The 19,611-nt window shown below is 39.1% G+C and overlaps 2 protein-coding genes across 3 annotated transcripts; both read right to left on the bottom strand.

Moving 5' to 3' along the window:
- Positions 1-38: 38 nt before the first annotated feature.
- On the bottom strand, positions 39-12,324 carry gapdh (glyceraldehyde-3-phosphate dehydrogenase). The gene is made up of 12 exons (XM_023263785.3): positions 12,210-12,324; positions 11,003-11,046; positions 6,406-6,505; positions 5,587-5,693; positions 5,392-5,482; positions 5,021-5,136; positions 4,250-4,331; positions 4,018-4,169; positions 3,857-3,935; positions 3,546-3,629; positions 1,512-1,609; positions 39-363 (listed from the first exon to the last, which is right to left on the bottom strand). Exons 2-12 carry the CDS (start codon positions 11,023-11,025, stop codon positions 294-296), a joined length of 1,002 nt encoding a protein of 333 aa, XP_023119553.2. The 5' UTR covers positions 11,026-11,046; positions 12,210-12,324; the 3' UTR covers positions 39-293.
- A 2,930-nt stretch (positions 12,325-15,254) lies between these two features.
- nppcl (natriuretic peptide C-like) lies at positions 15,255-18,931 on the bottom strand. Of its 2 annotated transcripts, none has more exons than XM_023263779.3 (3): positions 18,743-18,931; positions 16,567-16,752; positions 15,255-15,744 (listed from the first exon to the last, which is right to left on the bottom strand). In XM_023263779.3, the coding sequence occupies exons 2-3, from the start codon at positions 16,663-16,665 to the stop codon at positions 15,451-15,453; spliced, it is 393 nt and encodes a 130-aa protein (XP_023119547.1). In that variant the 5' UTR covers positions 16,666-16,752; positions 18,743-18,931; the 3' UTR covers positions 15,255-15,450. The 2 variants fall into 2 exon arrangements, with proteins under 2 accessions (XP_023119547.1, XP_023119548.1); XM_023263780.3 differs by having other exon boundaries at positions 16,567-16,745.
- Between the last annotated feature and the right edge of the window lie 680 nt (positions 18,932-19,611).

Here is a 19,611-nt window from a genome sequence, read left to right as displayed (position 1 = left end):
AATCAGTCAGTGTCATGAAAGGAACCGCTGTAGAGACGTTTGTTGTTTGTTTGTTGACTTTATTAATTCCAGCAGCTGAACAGAGAATGGAATCAACAAACAGGGACCGTGGATCTCACAAACAGGGCTTCATTCAGACTCTCACCTTCGCCGCTACAGAACACAAAGCTTCGTACAAAAATACTGATCTGCAGTTTAAAGGCGTTGGAACGAGTCGACTGTCTGATGAAACCAGGAGCAGAACAGGGTTTATCTAGAACCCTGGAGAACTTGGAGAACGTGACGACGAGGTTTTACTCTTTAGTAGCCATGTGAGCCATCAGATCACAGACTCTGTTACTGTAGCCGAACTCGTTGTCGTACCTGGAACAGAAGAAAGTCAGGATTAGTTCATCTGGAATCATCAGCGGACGTTTGATCCTTTTTCATTACATAGAAATATTTAACATCATCTGTGAAATTCAGATGGATTTCAATTACTTTGAGGTTCCAGGAGGTTTTTTTCCTCTCATTAAGTCTGTTTGAACAACAACATCTGAGGAACTATTAAAGATATAAACCTGGCATTTTCTCTCTTATTTCTCGTCATGTCATTGATTCAGAATCTGTAATATTGGACAGTAGATCAATAATCTCTGATTATGACTGAGTTGAAATATGAAAAAACGTGTTTCATGTCATTTTAGACACTTTGAGTCCTTATGGACAAGTTTTGAGTAATTTAAGGCAAATTTTGTGCGTTTTATTAACAAATTTAGTGTCATTTTGAACACTTTCAGTAATTTTGGAAAGCTGCAGGTCAATAAGGACTATAAACACTCTTAACTTTATCTGATTTGCCTGATTCATATAATAAAATATGGATATTTACAAAGATATTTTGGAAGTTTGATTTGTTTCGTAGTTTATTTTTTGAGAAAACAGAAAATTTCAGGTTTTTATCTTCAGTAGTTCCTCAGATATTGTTGCTCAAACAGACTAATTTCAGGGAAAGACAAATTATAAAACAAATCTTATTTCCAAAATATCTTGAAATATCCATATTTTATGATACAAAATCAGGCAAATCAGAGATACAATTATGTGTTTTTTTGTCCTTAGTGACTTGAAACTTTCCAAAATTACTCAAAAAGTGTCCAAAATGACAATAAATTTGCCTTAAATTACTTAAAACTCATCCACAAAGACTCAAAGTTGTTTAAAATGACATGAAACCAGTTTTTTCAACTTCCAGCTCCCCAATAATCAGAGATTATTGATCTGCTGTCCAATATTATAGATTCTGAATCAATAACATGATGAGAAATAACAGATGATTTTATGTTTTTATCTTCAGTAGTTCCTCAGATGTTGTTGTTGAAACAGATTCAGATTTAATTCTGTGATGAAAGTGGGTCGACGGGCAGATTCTGAAAGAAAATATCTTGGAAAGTATCGGCTCTATGGAGCTAAAATTTCTCAGACTGGTTGTTAAATGTTCCTGTTCCATGCTGTGAAGGTTTCAGACTCACCAGGACACCAGCTTCACAAAGTTGTCGTTGAGGGCGATGCCGGCGCCAGCATCAAAGATGGAGGAGTGAGAGTCGCCATTAAAGTCAGTGGAGACGACCTGCAGGAGAACCAGTTCATTAAATACCTGGGTTCTGTTCTAAGGTGAGGTCCGGTTCTCTACCTGCTGTTCTGTTCTCTACCTGATGTTCTGTTCTAAAGGGAGGTCCGGTTCTCTACCTGGTGTTCTCTTCTCTACCTGGTGTTCTGTTCTAAAGGGAGGTCCGGTTCCGTACCTGGTGTTCTGTTCTAAGGTTTGGTCCGGTTCTCTACCTGGTGTTCTGTTCTAAGGTGAGGACCAGTTCTCTACCTGGTGTTCTGTTCTAAGGTGAGGACCGGTTCTCTACCTGGTGTTCTGTTCTCTACCTGCAGTTCTGTTCTAAAGGGAGGTCCGGTTCTCTACCTGCTGTTCTGTTCTCTACCTGGTGTTCTGTTCTAAAGGGAGGTCCGGTTCTCTACCTGGTGTTCTCTTCTCTACCTGGTGTTCTGTTCTAAAGGGAGGTCCGGTTCTCTACCTGGTGTTCTCTTCTCTACCTGGTGTTCTGTTCTAAAGGGAGGTCCGGTTCCGTACCTGGTGTTCTGTTCTAAGGTTTGGTCCGGTTCTCTACCTGGTGTTCTGTTCTAAGGTGAGGACCAGTTCTCTACCTGGTGTTCTGTTCTAAGGGGAGGTCCGGTTCTCTACCTGGTGTTCTGTTCTAAGGTGAGGTCCAGTTCTCTACCTGGTGTTCTGTTCTAAAGGGAGGTCCAGTTCTCTACCAGGTGTTCTGTTCTAAGGTGAGGTCCGGTTCTCTACCTGGTGTTCTGTTCTAAAGGGAGGTCCGGTTCCGTACCTGGTGTTCTGTTCTAAAGGGAGGTCCGGTTCCGTACCTGGTGTTCTGTTCTAAGGTGAGGTCCAGTTCTCTACCTGGTTTTCTGTTCTAAAGGGAGGTCCAGTTCTCTACCAGGTGTTCTGTTCTAAGGTGAGGTCCGGTTCTCTACCTGGTGTTCTGTTCTAAAGGGAGGTCCGGTTCCGTACCTGGTGTTCTGTTCTAAAGGGAGGTCCGGTTCCGTACCTGGTGTTCTGTTCTAAAGGGAGGTCCGGTTCCGTACCTGGTGTTCTGTTCTAAGGTGAGGTCCGGTTCTCTACCTGGTGTTCTGTTCTAAGGTGGGGTCTGGTTCTTTACCTGGTGTTCTGTTCTTTACCTGGTGTTCTGTTCTAAGGTTCGGTCCGGTTCTCTACCTGGTGTTCTGTTCTCTACTTGGTGTTCTGTTCTAAGGTGAGGACCAGTTCTCTACCTGGTGTTCTGTTCTAAGGTGAGGACCGGTTCTCTACCTGGTGTTCTGTTCTCTACCTGCAGTTCTGTTCTAAGGGGAGGTCCGGTTCTCTACCTGGTGTTCTGTTCTAAGGTGAGGTCCAGTTCTCTACCTGGTGTTCTGTTCTAAAGGGAGGTCTGGTTCCGTATCTGGTGTTCTGTTCTAAAGGGAGGTCCAGTTCTCTACCTGGTGTTCTGTTCTAAGGTGAGGTCCGGTTCTCTACCTGGTGTTCTGTTCTAAAGGGAGGTCCGGTTCCGTACCTGGTTTTCTGTTCTAAAGGGAGGTCCAGTTCCGTACCTCGTGTTCTGTTCTAAAGGGAGGTCCAGTTCTCTACCTGGTGTTCTGTTCTAAGGTGAGGTCCGGTTCTCTACCTGGTGTTCTGTTCTAAAGGGAGGTCCGGTTCTGTACCTGGTGTTCTGTTCTAAAGGGAGGTCCGGTTCCGTACCTGGTGTTCTGTTCTAAAGGGAGGTCCAGTTCTCTACCTGGTGTTCTGTTCTAAGGTGAGGTCCGGTTCTCTACCTGGTGTTCTGTTCTAAAGGGAGGTCCGGTTCTGTACCTGGTGTTCTGTTCTAAAGGGAGGTCCGGTTCTCTACCTGGTGTTCTGTTCTAAGGTGAGGTCCAGTTCTCTACCTGGTTTTCTGTTCTAAAGGGAGGTCCAGTTCTCTACCTGGTGTTCTGTTCTAAAGGGAGGTCCGGTTCCGTACCTGGTGTTCTGTGTATCCCAGAATTCCCTTCATGGGTCCGTCAGATGCAGCTTTCAGAACCTTCTTGATGTCGTCGTATTTGGCCTGAAAGAGGAAAAGCTGGTTTCAAGAATAACGTTAAAGAAACATTTAAAACATCTTATTTGGAATCTGTTGAAGGAATCAGAAGATCTCCTGAAGACTGGAGAGTTTGTAGATCAGCTGCTCTCAGTGAATAAACTTCAATGAAATATCGGATTTGTGTATTTTATTATATTTGATGTTAGTTCACTCGCTGGTTTAATTTATTTGGATTTATTTGATAAACTCACGGGTTTCTGCAGACGGACGGTCAGGTCGACCACGGACACGTTGGGGGTGGGAACCCTGAAGGCCATGCCGGTCAGTTTCCTGTGAGACATGGATCAGAACCTGAATATTCTGTGTCTTTATACAGAACCAGCTGCTACCTCAGAGTCCTGCTGGTACCGACCCGTTGAGCTCGGGGATCACCTTCCCCACGGCCTTTGCGGCGCCGGTGGAGGCCGGGATGATGTTCTGGCTGGCTCCACGTCCGTCCCTCCACAGCTTCCCTGACGGTCCGTCCACCGTCTTCTGGGTAGCCGTGACGGCGTGAACGGTGCTCTGAAGAAAAAGAAGAAAAAAAAAGATTATTGATCGATCTGATCCGAGAACCTGGCGGCACCGACAGAATTCCTCCTCACCATCAGACCCTCCACGATGCCAAAGTTGTCGTTGATGACCTTCGCCAGAGGAGCCAGACAGTTGGTGGTGCAGGAGGCGTTACTGTAGGAGAACCAGACATCAGGTCACTTTATTTTGTCTAAACCAAGACATTCTTCTGAAGGAACTTGGAGAGAAATATTCCTAAATAACGCAATAATCATGAACAACTTTTAAACCATAAGGAACATGGAGAATTTTATGTTCAAGAGGTTCTTCAGTTGGTTCTACAGGAAGTTCTCTGGGGGAGCCAAGTGAATAACCTCTTGAAGAGATGGTTCTTCCCAGAGAACTTCCTGTAGAACCAACTGAAGAACTATTTGTTCAAAAGTTTCTTCGGATGGCTACTCAGAGAACTTCTACTAGAACCAACTGAAGAACCATGTGTTGAAGAGATTCTTCAGTTAGTTCTCCAGAAAACTTCCTGTAGAACCAGTACTGTTCTTAGAATTCTACTTTAGGATGATGTGAGATCTTAGAAAAATACTGAAAATACCAGAAGGATCGTTTTTATTTTATAATCTCTACATGGAAACTCTGTCCAGGTTGTAGAACTAAACGGTTTGGGTTTAGAATCTGTTCAAAGTGCCGCTTTTTTTTAACCCTCTGAAGAGACAGAACTCACATCCATGTATAATAATAATAATAATAATAATAATAATAATAATAATAATAATAATAATAATAATAATAATAATAATAATAATAATAATAATAATAATAATAATAATAATAATAAGATGCTTCCTCACCTGACCACCTGCAGGGAGTTGTTGTACTTCTCATGGTTGACTCCCATCACAAACATGGGAGCATCGGCGCTGGGAGCCGAGATGATGACTCTCTTAGCGCCGCCCTTCAGGTGAGACTGGGGAGGTGAAAGCAGAAATCAGTAACTAACTCAATATATTCACATTTATTACAATAATCAGGACATATAGAGACCTTCTGGATGGTAGAGAGGCCATTAAATCAGTCTTTTTGATAATAAATTCCACATATCTTACATTTATTTTAATAATAATACATACCGAAGTCTTCTCGATGGTGGTGAAGTCAGTAAATCAGAGTTTTCAGTATAAAAGAGAATATTTTTTACATTTATTTTAATAATTATACGTACTGAAGCCTTCTCAATGGTGGTGAAGACTCCGGTGGACTCAACCACGTACTGAGCTCCAGCTTCACCCCATTTAATGTTGGCTGGATCCCTCCTGATAGAACAACACAGAACGAAGGTCAGAATGTGGTTTTACTGACGTTTGTCTTCATAAATGTGCATTAATGGGTTAAAATTAAACCCAGCAGCTGAACCGACTCATGGAAAACGGTGATCTTCTGTCCGTCGATCACCAGTTTGTCTCCTTCAATCTTCACTTCGCCCTTAAAGCGTCCGTGAGTCGAGTCGTACTTGAACATGTAAACCTGAAGAAGACACAACGAGACGGAAGTAAGCAGACAGTTTTCACCAAAATATGAAATAATAATAAAGTTTATTCCTGTAGGACCTTTAAAACTGGAGATACAAGGTCATTTAAAAAAGGAAACTAGATTAGAAAAGACAAAAACTAAATTCAAACTAAATGTTAGAATCAGACAAAAGACTAGAAAAGACAAAGTAAGAAAAAACTGAAAAAAGAGAAAAAGGCAATAAAACAATAAAAAAAAGGAAAAGGCAAAAATAGTAGAACAGGAAAAAAGCAATAAGATACTAAAAAGTTGAAGAAAACAGGACATGATTAAAAAAATAAAAAGAAACAGGAAAAACTATGAAGCCCTTAGAAAAAGCAAAATATAAGAAAAAACTAAATAAAAGACTTAAAAACATTAGAAAAAGATATTAAGATGTTAGAAAAGATGAAAAACATTCAAAAAAGGAACAAAACATAAAAAGGAAATCTAGAAAACCAGAAACAGAAATGGATAAAACTGAGCTTCAAGTATTTTAAACTCATCACATCGTCGTATCTCTGGACATTATGAGGATCTAAAGACCTTAAACTCTGACTTCCTGTCTCAGATAAAGACCTTAAACTCCAACTTCCTGTCTCACCATAAAGATCTTAAACTTCCTGTCTCACCATAAAGACCTTAAACTTCCCGTCTCACCATAAAGACCTTAAACTTCCTGTCTCACCATGTACTCCAGGTCGATGAAGGGGTCGTTGATAGCGACGATCTGAACCTTCTTGGAGGTGAAGGCAGCTCGAGTCACCAGACGGCCGATACGACCGAATCTGGACAGAAGACAAGTTAGTTAGAGAGACTTCTAGGTGGAAACAAAAGACAGGAAACCAGGAAGACATGAAACCAGGAAGACACGAAGCCAGGAAACCAGGAAGACATGTAGACCAGAAGACATGAAGACAGGAAACCAGGAAGACAGGAAAACATGAAAACAGGAAGTCAGGAAGACATGAAGACAGGAAACCAGGAAGACATGAAGACAGAAAACCCGGAAGACAGGAAACCAGGAAGACATGAAGACAGGAAACCAGGAAGACAGGAAACCAGGAAGACATGAAGACAGGAAACTATAAAAACATGAAGACAGGAAAACATGTAAACAGGAAGCCAGGAAGACATGAAGACAGAAAACCAGGAAGACATGAAGACAGGAAAACAGAAGGACAGGAAACTAGGAAGACACAAAGACAGGAACCAGGAAAACCAGGAAGACATGAAGACAGGAAAACATGAAAACAAGTAACCAGGAAGACATTAGGACAGGATACCAGGAAGACGTGAAGACATGATGACAAGAAACCAGGAAACCACAAAGACATAAAGACAGGAAGTTGATCGATGATCCTCTGAACTGGACAGAAGTTCATCAGAGAGACCTCTAGATGGAGACAAAGACCAGGAAACAAGGAAGACTGAATGCATGAAGACATGAAGACATGAGGCTGATCATCTGAACTCTCTGATAACGATTATCTGTTTATCTGATAATGATTAAATGGGACGCCTTCACTAACTCTATAAACTCTTTTCAACCTAAAGTCCTGCAGGTCTGAAGAACCAACATGTCTCCACAGATGTTTCTGGAACTAAAGTCGTCTCCTCACACCATAGACGTTTAACTGTTTAGATTTTTACATCCTCTACAAAATGAGAGACAGTTTTATCCTGTCTCCCTCATTTTGTGTCACATTTTTCTTCTCGTTTTGTGCGTCTTTGTGGACATTTTATGTCTTCGTTGTCATTTATTGTCTCTCCTCTACTATTTTGTGTCTCATTTTGCTTGTTTTTGTCCCCTTTGGACAGTTTTGTCTTTCAGTGCTCATTTTCCATCTTGTTTTGATGTTTTCTGTTTCATTTTTTTGTTTTGTGTCGTTTTCTGTTTCCTTTCTGATGTTTTATGTCTCTTTGTAGTCGTGTTGTCGTCTCTGTTTTGTTTTCTGTCTCAGTTTTGTATTTTTCTCTCTCAGTTTTGCTGTTCTGTATGTCAGTTTTGTTGTTTTCTGTCTCATCCGTGTCATTTTATGTCTCTTTGTGACAGTTTTGTCTCTCTGTTGTGTCCTCATGCTGTAGATGTTTTTCTATCTCCATGTTTCCAGACTTTTCCTCTCTACTCTGCTCATCATCAGTAGAAAGATGTTTCACCATGCTGAATGTATCTCCAACAACTTGCTCCTCTGTTCACTGTTTCTGAGCCATGCTGACTTTATTTTAGTGATCCAGTAGGTTGTATTTTTGTAATTCTGAACAGGTTTTAGTCATTTTGAATACTTTTCAAATCATTTTGGACAAATTGTAGTTAATGTTTTAAGACATTGATGCTGTGATGGACAAATTTTGAGATGTTTAGATGTGTTTTGATTTGTTTTGGACGAGTGTATATCATTTTAGATAAACTTCTAGTAATCTGCACAGAGTTTATGTCATTTTGGACAAGTTTTCTGTAAATTAGGACCGGTTTTACGTCATTTTGAATATTTATTTCCATGTTTCCAGCCTGTAGAAAGATGTTTCACCATGCTGAATGTATCTCCAACAATTTTAGTGATTTTTCTCTCAGTATTTCTTGTCGTTTCTGAGAATTCTGATGTGAGTTCACAATTTTTAAGGTCAGATTTGTAGATTTTTTTGGTGGTACAACTGAATGTCAGTGGTGATGTGTTTAAGGACCATCTGAAAGTTGGAACTCCAACAATATTTTCCTGTTTTGTAGCTTCAGCCTGACCCGTTTTGTCGTTCTTTAGATCAATTTAAACAATAACTCATTTTTCTAAAACTGGAAATCAATGATGTGAAGCTCAGGTTCTGACTTTGAGTTTGACCTCTGAAGGACAAAGTTCCTGCAGGTTTCCGACGTGATTAAACCTCCCACAGAGTCAGAAGTTCAGGAGGTCTGAAGTCCAGGAGAAGCTCTGACGGAGTGACGCAGCTCCATGTTTGATCAGTTACTGTTTAACCTCAGATAAGGAAGTTCAGGAAGCTTTAACACACAGCTGTCCGCTCAGAAAAGTCCGTTAAGTAACCCCAGAGCTGCTGCAGTTATCAGGACAGAACCAACAGAACTGGGTCCAAAGACCAACAACAACATGGAGCACATTGTTCTGCTGCTGGCTGACGACACGTCTGATTATTCAAGGAATCCAAAGAGTGTCAGTGAAAAAGTAACTGAAGAAAAATTCAGCTGCTGTTTTTACTGAAGCTTCTTGTTTTCTTTGCTAGAAAACTTTCAGATAGTCATTAAACGCATCAACCCTGACATGAAATTCAACCAGGAAAATGACAAAATTTAAGCTTTAAATCATGTTATTTCATCAAAACAACATCATTCTACATGCTTTATTAAAAAAATCCTCTAAAAATAAAGTATTTGCACCAGATTCTAGACTAAAAAGCAGAACAGTTTTATTTTGAACTTCTTTTCTGGGTTCTTTTTAAACCTTAAAGAAAAGTTCAGCTGCTTTCTTACCGAAGCTTCCTGGATTCTTTGTTAGAAAACTTTGTTGAATTTCAACTTTCAGATGGTCCTTAAACGCATCATCGCTGACATTAAGTTCTATCAGGAAAAATGATCAAATTTAAGCTTTAAATCGTGTTATTTCTCTAAAATCACTTCATTCTACATGTTGCATTTAAAAAAATTCTCCAAAAATAAAATATTTGCACCAGATTTTGGACAATTTCTGGACTTCTCTTCTTTATTTTACAGGAAAAAAATGAACATTTTGTTGGATTTCAACTTTCAGATGGTCGTTAAAGGCATCATCTCACAAAGTCTAAGCTTTAAGCCATGCTGTTTCACTAAAATCACTTCATTCTACGTCTCATTTTAAAAAGTCTCTACAAATAAAGCATTTGCACCAGATTCTTTACTAAAAAGCAGAAAAGTTTTATTTTGAACTTCTTTTTTGGGTTCTTTTTAAAGAACCTTAAAGAAAAGTTCAGCTGCTTTTTTTACTGAAGCTTCCAGGATTCTTTCCTTTTTGTTATTTTATTTTTTCACTGAATGAACAGAAAATGTTGCTGGATTTCAACTTTCAGATGGTCCTTAAACACATCGTCTCTGACGTTAAACTGTGACATTTCAAGGAAAATCACTTCATTCTACACGTTTCATTCAAAAAAGTCTCTAAAAATAAAGCAATTGCGCCAGATTCTGGATGAAAAAGCAGAATATTTTTAATTTTGGACTTCTCTGTGTTCAGATGTGTTTTTTAGAGCAAAAAAAATGAACATTTAGTTGGGTTTCAACTTTCAGATGGTCCTTAAATGCATCATCTCTGACATTAAAATGATCAAATTTAATATTAAAATTGTGACATTTCAAGAAAAATCACTTCATTCTACACATTTCATTCAAAAATTCTCTCAAAAAAAATCAAGCATTTTTGCCAGATTCTAGACTCAAAGGCCAAATACTTTACTCTTCTGGTTTCAGCTGCTTTTTTTAAAGGGAAAAAAATGAACATTTTGCTGGATTTCAACTTTCAGATGGTCCATAAATGCATCATCTTATAGTTCTATCAGGAAAAATGATCAAATTTAATCTTAGAATTATGACATTCCAAGAAAAATCACTTCATTCTACATGTTTCATTCAAAAAATACTCTAAAAATCAAGCATTTGCACCAGATTCTTTATTCTAGTTTTATTTGGAATTTCTTTTCTGGGTTCTTTTTAAAGAATCTTAAAGAAAAACTTAGCCATTTTTTTTTTAATGATTCTTTGCTTTCTTTATTTTTACTGGATAAACAGAAAGCTTTGTTAGATTTCAATGTTCAGAAGGTCCTTAAATGCATCATCTCTGACATTAAAATGATCAAACTTACACTTCTCATTCAAAAAATATCTCCAAAAACAAAGCATTCATGGACTAAAAAGCAGAATATTTTTAATTTTGGACTTCTTTTCTGGGTTCAGCTGCTTTTTGTTTCCCTGAATCTTCATGTCAGTAGGTTTCATGCAGACATTCACTAAAGATTTCTCAGATTCTGTCCAGATTTTTCCATTTATTCGTAATCCTCCACTCCTTAAACATCTATCTTTACCTTCCAGTTTTATTTTAGGAGCTCATATTTACATTAAACCTCTTGTTCTGGTCTTTTGTTGCAGGTTTCATCATTTCTTTGTCTGTCTTTAGGGTTTTATTTGTTCTGTGTAGAATCTTATCTACGGTGAACTTTTCCTGGAGGTGTGCAGGTATGTGAAGGTTTCTGTTGCATCACAGGAACAAACTGAACTTTTAAAAGTCTGCTTTAAAACGTCGTCTTACCCGTTGATTCCGACTTTGACCATGTTGTCCGGCTGGTTTGTCCTCTGCAGGGAGAAGAAAGAGATAATCCCAGTTAAACATTAATACTGGAGCAGTTGTGAAGCTGTTTATTAGCTGATGATGTTCAGACTGAGCTGAGATAAGCAGAGTTCAAACGACATGCAGACAGAAGATCACCACAACCAGGTTAGACTAGTTCACCTGCAGAAAAATTCAAGTTTTACATCTTTACCTGCAGAAAAACTGAAGCTTTGCATCTTTATCTGCAGAAAAACTGAAATTTTACATCTTTAAATGCAGGAAAACTAAATTTCTACATCTTTACCTGCAGAAAAATTCAAGTTTTAAATCTTTACCCACAGAAAAATTTAAGTTTTACAGCTTCAAATGCAGATAAACTGAAGTTTTACATGTTTACCTGCAGAAAAACAGCAGTTTTACACCTTTAAATGCAGAATAACTGAAGTTTTGCATCTTTATCTGCAGAATAACTGCAGTTTTACACCTTTAAATGCAGAATAACTGAAGTTTTACACCTTTAAATGCAGAAAAACAGCAGTTTTACACCTTTAAATGTAGAATAACTGAAGTTTTGCATCTTTATCTGCAGAATAACTGCAGTTTTACACCTTTAAATGCAGAATAACTGAAGTTTTACACCTTTAAATGCAGAATAACTGAAGTTTTACACCTTTAAATGCAGAATAACTGAAGTTTTACACCGTTATCTGGAGGGAAACTGAAGTTTTACACATTTACTTGCAGAATAACTAAAGTTTTACATCTTTAAATGCAGAAAAACTGAAGTTTTAGATTTCTATCTGCAGAAAAACTGAGGTTTTACATCTTTAAATGCAGGAAAATGGACGTTTTACGTGTCTACTTGCAGAAAAATTCATTCTTTTCTTCTTTACTTGCAGAATAGCTAAAGTTTTATGTCTTTACTTGCAGAAAAACTGAAGTTAAACATCTTTACCTGCAGCTAAACCAGCATTTAAAGCAAGAAAATGAAGCAAAGACAGTTAATTTTAGCTGTCTGAGAACACAACTGCAGGCGGAGGCTGAATCAGACCACCAGACTGATCCAGGTGATCTGGTAAATCAGGTGATCTGGTAAATCAGGTGATCTGGTAAATCAGGTGATCTGGTAAATCAGGTGATACTATAAGTTTAGCCACACTGGGTCAGCTTAACGCCACATATTTACCGTCTGTGGGCGTCCTGGCTCCGCTGTGACTCTGGTCTGAGTGGGGAAGAGCAAAGTGGAGCTCAGTGCTTTTATGACTGGCTTGGCTCTGAGGCCACGCCCCCATTGTGGTCAGTGGCTCCGCCCCCTCTGAATGTCAAGGTCCTGGACTGCAGTGAGCTGGAATCTGCAGCTTCAGTTCAACCTGCCTCAGACTTTCTGCTCTGAATCCTGCAGCTGATTTCAGCTCCTCAGTTTTCACCGTTTCTTCTTTGAACTGCTCTGATGTCAGAAGAAGAAGTTTTTCTGTCAAAGTGTCTCCGAGCCGCAGATTTAATTTTTATTTTCTGCACAGAAAACATGACAGGACCCAGAAATTACAGCCGATCTTCTAATTTCTGTGTTGACACGAGAACAGAACGCAGCTCAGAGGAAATTATAAAAAACGTTAAATCAGAATAATGAAGGTGTCAGTTTGAAGACAGGCGCCTCAACCTTCCCTAAAAGCATTTATCATAAAATACAGACCTTTAAAATGAATTCTACAGTGAAATATTAAATGCTAATTTCAATAATGAAGGTTAAAGAGGTTTTTCCTCTTATTAAGTCTGTTTGAACAACAACATCTGAGGAACTATTAAAGATAACAACCTGAAATTTTCTCTTATTTCTCATCATGTCATTGATTCAGAACCTATAATATTGGACACTAGATCAAATAATCTTTGATTATGGCTGAGTTGAAATATGAAAAACAGGTTTCATGTCATTTTAGACACTTTGAGTCCTTGTGGATGAGTTTTGAGTGACTTAAGGTAAATTTTGTGCCGTTTTATTCACAAATTTAGCCATTCTGGACATTTTTTTCAGTAATTATGGCAAGTTTTTGAGTACATTTAAACTATTTATAGCTAATTTTAGACTGAGTGATTTTGGTCCATTTTTAAGTTAATTTGGGTCATTTTTTGTCTAATTTTCGACAATTCTTTGGTCACTGTAGATAATTTTTAATTATCTAATCTAAATATGTGAAAACATGCCACAAAACTTGCTTTAAATGACTCAGAACTCGTCCACAAGGACTCAAAGTTGTCTAAAATTACATGAAACCTGTTTTTTCATATTTAATCTCAGCCATAATCAGAGATTATTGATCTACTGTCCAATATTCCAGGTTCTGAATCAATGACATGATGAGAAATATGTTTTTTTCTTTAATAGTTCCTCAGATATTGTTGTTCAAACAGATTCAGATTTAATGTGACCAAAACAAATATGAAAGTGGGTCAACAGAGAGTTTTTTTAAAAAAAATAAATCTCTGAAAGTATTTGATTTATTAAGCTTAAATTTCAGAAGTATCTTCATAAATGTCCAGATTTTATGCTATAAATGATTCAGTTCTTCCTTGTTTTTACTTAATTTGCTTAAATATTGTTCACATTGACACAAATGTATCTAAAACTGAATCAAATATTTCCAAAATTACTCAAAATTTCTCCACAATCTGTTAAAATAGTCCAAAATTGGATTAAAAATGGTCTAAAATAACTAAAGAATTGTCCAAAATTAGACCAAAAATGACCCAGATTGACATAAGAATGGACCAAAATCACTCAAGTAATCTAAAATGAGGTATAAATTGTTTAAAATTACTAAAAAACTGTCCATAATTACTGAAAGTGTCCAAAATGTCACTAGATTCGTGAATAAAACGGCACAAAATTTGCCTTAAATGACTCAAAACTCATCCACAAGGACTCAAAGTTAGTTTCTAAAATTTCATGAAACCTGTGTTTTCATATTTAATCTGAGCCATAATCAGATTATTGATCTACTGTCCAATATTCCAGGTTCTGAATCAGTGACACGATGAGAAATAAGAGAGAAAATTTCAGGTTTTTATCATCAGTAGTTCCTCAGATGTTGTTGTTCAAACATTTTATGTGAGAAAACCAAACCTGCAAAGAGTAGATCGACAGAGAGTTTTTAAAAATAATAAAAGTATCAAAGTATTTTAAATATGAACCAGTTATCAAAAATCATATTTGATGCTGTAAAGATTTCAGTTAAATCAGAGGTGATGGAGCAAAGCGTTGAAGGTCTGGAATGAGCTGCTGGTTGGATTTGAGGAGTTTTAGTTGGCTGTGATCTGACCTGTTGTTCCTGAACTTTACCTGGTCTGTTGCTGGTTGTTGCTACACGTTGCTGGTTGCTGCTACATGTTGCTGCTACACGTTGCTGCTGCCTGTCTGGTTGCTGTCCACACATGGCTGATCTTCCTCAGCTGCTGCTATTGGTTAGAGAAGAAGGAAAGGTCAGGACAAGATTAGACTGAGAGACGACACCTGAACCTGTCAGATACACCCAGTTATAGTGAATTAAAGTTGCTATAAAATGAATTAAAGTTACTCTACATTAGTTAAAGTTGCTCTATATTAGCTAAAGCTGCTTTAAAATGAGTTAAAGTTGCTCTAAAATAAGTTAAATTTGCTCTATATAAATGAAAGTTGTTCTAAATGAGTTAAAGTTTCTTTAAAATTAAAGTTGCTCAACATGACTTAAAGTTGCTCTAAATGAGTTAAAATTGCTTTAAATAAGTTAAATTTGCTCTATATTAGTTAAAGTTGCTTTAGAATAAATTAAAGTTGCTCTAAATGAGTTAAAGTTGCTCTAAATGAGTTAAAGTTGACCCACAGGACCGTTCTAAAGTTTGGGGTCACCCAGACGATCCCATGTTTTCCATGAAAACGCCCTTCAGTGACCCTAAACTTCTAAACGGTCTCTAAAAGCTCGTTTCCTCCACAAAGTGAAACCAGAACCCTGCTTCTTCATTTCTTTCTGGATCTCTTTCATCACTTTTGGCTGCAGCTCTTCGGTCACTCGGCTCCAGAACGACGGGGGAAGAAGGAAAGTTTGTCCAACACGTTTAATAAATCATCGGGAGCCGGAGGATATCTGTCAGGAGGATTTGGATCCGGATGTTGAAGGACGGATGGAGATGACGTGCATCAGCGGAACCATCTGGGAAGAGAACCTTCAGAGAGCAAGAACCAGCAGAACGCCACAAATGTCAAATCCATTTATTCATGCAAATCATAATGAAACATGAAAGGAATCAGCAAGAGGAACCACGGAGCACAACGCTAGAGAACACAGAGAACAAGCTGGATGGAGGTGAACCGGACCTCAGAGGTTCTGGTGGGTTCTAACAGACGTTCTAACAATTCAACACTAAACTACAGAGTCTCTACTTCCTGTCCACTAACAGCCCAGTCCGCTCATCGACCCGATCCGGTCCAGTTTCAGCCCGAAGCAGCCCCGGTTCCACCCCCTCCTCGACCGGTCTGGCTCCGCTCTCTTCTGATTGGCCAGCGCCCCCTTCAGGAGGCGGAGCCACGGCGTCTCCGGCTGCACGTCGGCCCACTTGGGGAGGTCGGCGGCTTTGGTTCCGGAGGAGGAGAAGGTGGACTGCTCCTCGGCCGGGCCGTTCAGGAGGTTCTCCAGGTCGTCCAGCGTCAGCAGGTCGTTGTAGCGCTCCAGGAACTGCTCCAGGAACTGGAGGAGGAGAAATGAGCCCATCAGAGGGGAGGAACTAGGAGGAACGAGGAGGAACCAGGAGGAGCCAGGAGGAGCCCGGAGGAACCAGGAGGAATCAGGAGGAACCAGGAGGAGCCAGGAGGAGCCAGGAAGAGCCAGGAGGAACCAGGAGGGACCAGGAGGAGCATCACATCAGCCAGCATCTCATTAGATGCTGCTCCTGCTGCACTCAGACTCTCAGCTCTGGATTCTCCTCTCATTCCTCCTCCTCCCTCCTTTTCCTCCCTCCTCATCACACCACCTCCCCCATCTCTCCTCCTGCTTCACACTCAGTTCTCCTTTCCTCCTCTTCCCTCCTCCTTCCTCTTTCTCCTCCCTTCACTTCCTTTATCTTCCTCCCCTCTCCTCCCTCCTCCTACTTCATCTCCTCCTCTCTCCTCCTGTTTCACTTTCAGTTCTCCTCTTTCCTCCTCCTCCTCCCTTTCTCTTCCTCTCCTCTTCTCCCTCCTCCTCGTTGCTCCTCATCACATTTCCTCCTTCCTTCTCCTCCCCCCTTCCTCCTGCTGCTTCACTCTTAGTGTTCCTCTTTCCTCCCCTCTCCTCCCTCTATCATCTTCTCCCTCTTCATCACATTTCCTCCTCCCACTTAACTCTCAGTCTTCCTCTTTCCTTCTTTCCCTCCTCCTTCCTTCACCTCACATTTCTCCTCCTCTTACCTTCCTTTCTCTTCCTCCTCCTCCCTCTTCTCTTTCCTCCCTCCTTCATCTGTCTCCTCTTTCTCTTTCCTTCACTTCCTCCCCTCTTCTCCTCCCACTACTTCATCTCCTCCCTCCTCCCTACCTGAGCAGCATCAGGAGCAGGATGCAGGGCTCGGGCATCGGAGATCTCCAGAGGAGTGAGGAGCAGCAGAGCAGCGGAGAGCAGCACCGGACGCAGCATGGCAGCAGAACGAGGAGGATCTGGATCTGGATCTGGATCTGGTTCTGGTTCTGGATCTGGATCTCGTTCTGGTTCTGGATCTGGTTCCTCACACGGACAAACAGAGAAAACAACATTTCTGACAAACGATGTCTAAGGAACGTTAATTAGAGTTTAACCACCGAGTCTCTTCAGAATCTCTGCAGCTAATTTAGCAGCTTAGAAACGTCGATTAAACGAGGAAATATCTGAGAAATATTAGTATTTATGTTGCACTGAATAAAAGAAGAAGAAATAAATGAAATAAAACAAGAAATGCAGTGACTAAAAAGCAAAATAAGACCAGAATAGAAGAGTAAAAAGTCAAACTGGCAAATTATACTTAATTAATATTAGACACGATAATTAAATGTTTTACTGAAAGATGAAGAAATCTCAGAAAAAAATAACAATTTACTGGAATTCCTGCAAACCTGAGAAAATTTTATGACTTTTAATGTCACGAATGCACAAAAATAAAGCATCAGAAATAGATTTTTTATACACAAATATAAGAAGATGCATTTTTACTCTGATATAAGAGTACAGAGTAATAAATAACAAAATCAGACATGATAATTAATTATTCTTACTGTAAGAGGAACTAAAAATGAAGAAATCTCAGTAAAAAATAATTTGCTGGAATTCCTGCAAACCTGAGAGGATTTTATGACTTTTAATGTCACAACTGCACAAAAATACAGCATCAGAAATAGATTTTTTATACACAAACATAAGTAGAATGTGCATTTTACTAGAATATAAGAGCACAGAAAAATAAATAATAATTAATATCAGGCACATTCTTACTGAAAGATGAGCTAAAAATGAGCAAATCTCACTTTAAGGCTTTTTATAAAATGACAATTTGCTGGAATTCCTGCAAACTTGCGAGGATTTTATGCTTTTTAATGTCAAAAACAAAGCATTGGAAAGAGATTTCTAACATACAAGAGTAGAAAAATGAACACAAACATGAGTAGAATGAGCTAAAAACAAATAAATCTCTGTAAAAAATAACCATTTTCTGGAGTTCCTGCAAACCAGAGAGGATTTTATGCTTCTAAATGTCATGCTTGCACTAAAATAAAGCATCAGAAATTTTATACACCAACATAAGCAGAATGTGCATTGTAGCAGGATATAAGAGCACAAAGTCATAAATAATTAATATCAGACGCAATAATTAAACATTCTTACTGAAAGAGGAGCTAAAACTGAGGAAATCTCAGTAAAAAAATAAAAATTTGCTGGAATTCCTGACATTTAATGTCACGAATGCACAAAAATAAAGCATCAGAAATAGATTTTTTATGTGGAAGAGCAGAAAAATGAACATAAATATAAGTAGAATGTGCATTTTACTCAGATTTAAGAGCACAGTGTCATAAATAATAAATGTTCTGACAGATGAGCTAAAATTGAAGAAATCTGAGTAAAAAAAATAACAATTTGTTGGAATTCCTACAAACCTGAGAGGATTTTATGCTTTTTTATGTCACAACTGCACTAAAATAAAGCATCAGAAATAGATTTTTTATGTGTAAGTGCAGAAAAATGAACATAACTATAAGTAGAATGAGTTAAAAACGAACAAATCTCAGTAAAAAATAACAATTTACTGGAATTCCTGCAAGCCTGAGAGGATTTTATGCTTTAAAATGTCACGAATGCACAAAAAGAAAGCATCAGAAATAGATTTTTTTATACACAAACATAAGCAAAATGTGCATTTTACTCAGATGTAAGAGCACAAGTTCAAAAATTATAAATATTCTTACTGAAAGAGGAGCTAAAACTGAATAAAAAATAACAGCCTGCTGGAATTCCTGCAAACCTGACAGGATTTTATGGCATTTAATGTCACGAATGCACCAAAATAAAGCATCAGAAAGATTTTTAATACACAAACATAAGTAGAATGTGTATTTTACTAGAATATAAGAGCACAGAGTAGTAAATAATAATAATAGAGGTCTAAAAGCACGACTCCAGAGCTGCACATCTCAGTGTAACAACATGAATAATTCCAGTGATGAGAGCTAAAGCTGCTGCTCACCTGTTGGTCGGCGTTCTGCTTGGTCTCGTCTCTTCGCTTCGTCTCTCGGCTCGTCTTCCTCCTCTCGGACTCTTCACTTCTCACTTGTTGGCACCTGGCAGAGCATCACTATCTCTCCCCGAACAAGCCCCGCCTCCTCTCGGATGGAATTGGAGGATGAAGCCGGTTCCTCCTCCCCTCTTGGCAGCTGCTCGGCTTCTGGGGCATCAGATGGGATGCTGCAGAGGTTTTGTAGAGCCGGAGCCGCCCCCTCATTATCATCCTCATCCTCCTCCTCCTCCTCTTCCTCATTTGTCTGCAGGTGATGTCATCACAGGAGAGGCAGCCAAGGTGACTGTTGTGTCGTTGTGTGGAGGTCAGAGGGCAGCGGTCGGAATAAAAACCCGCTTTCTCTCGGTCACGACTGACTCCGTCTCCGTGGAGTTTTCCCAGCATGCCCTGACCTCCCCCCCCTCCACGGCCGGTAAGTTACAGTCTGTCAGCGCCATCTGCTCCCCCGAACCCCCCGCCGACGACGGATCACAACGCCGACCTTAAAGTTCAGCAGCCTCTGATTATCTATCCGCTAAATAAATAAATAAATAAACAAACAAACAAACCCCCTGCAATCACAACCAGAAGTTACCGGTACACTGCAAAAAACTCAGAATCGCTGTTTGTCTTATTTTTAGTCAAAATGTCTCATCCCATTCGATTTAAGATAAATTCACTTAACAAGAGACATTTCAACAGATGGAGGGACTTGTTTTAAGACAATGCATCTTAAATATCTTGTAAAGTCAAACAATCTTGAAATAATCTTGTTTTCAGTTGAATTTCACAAGAAAATTCAAAATAAGTTTAACCCTCGTGTCGTCCTGCGGGTCAAA

Source organism: Amphiprion ocellaris, chromosome 9 (assembly GCF_022539595.1).
Source record: "Amphiprion ocellaris isolate individual 3 ecotype Okinawa chromosome 9, ASM2253959v1, whole genome shotgun sequence".
NCBI classification, from domain to species: Eukaryota; Metazoa; Chordata; class Actinopteri; family Pomacentridae; genus Amphiprion; species Amphiprion ocellaris.
Note: the sequence above shows the minus strand (reverse complement) of the source record. Positions and strands in the feature narration are given on the sequence as shown.

What these genes read in the sequence shown, in the direction of transcription:
- gapdh (XM_023263785.3), bottom strand. Translation starts at nt 11,025, where the DNA reads ATGGTCAAAGTCGGAATCAACGG. An exon ending in GTGATCCCCGAGCTCAACGG is followed by an intron (nt 3,936 to 4,017) that starts GTCGGTACCAGC and finishes CATGTCTCACAG; the next exon opens with GAAACTGACCGGCATGGCCT. An exon ending in CCGTCCGTCTGCAGAAACCC is followed by an intron (nt 3,630 to 3,856) that starts GTGAGTTTATCA and finishes TTCCTCTTTCAG; the next exon opens with GCCAAATACGACGACATCAA.
- nppcl (XM_023263779.3), bottom strand. Translation starts at nt 16,665, where the DNA reads ATGCTGCGTCCGGTGCTGCTCTCCGCTGCTCTGCTGCTCCTCACTCCT. An exon ending in CTGCTCCTGATGCTGCTCAG is followed by an intron (nt 15,745 to 16,566) that starts GTAGGGAGGAGG and finishes CTCCTCCTCCAG; the next exon opens with TTCCTGGAGCAGTTCCTGGA.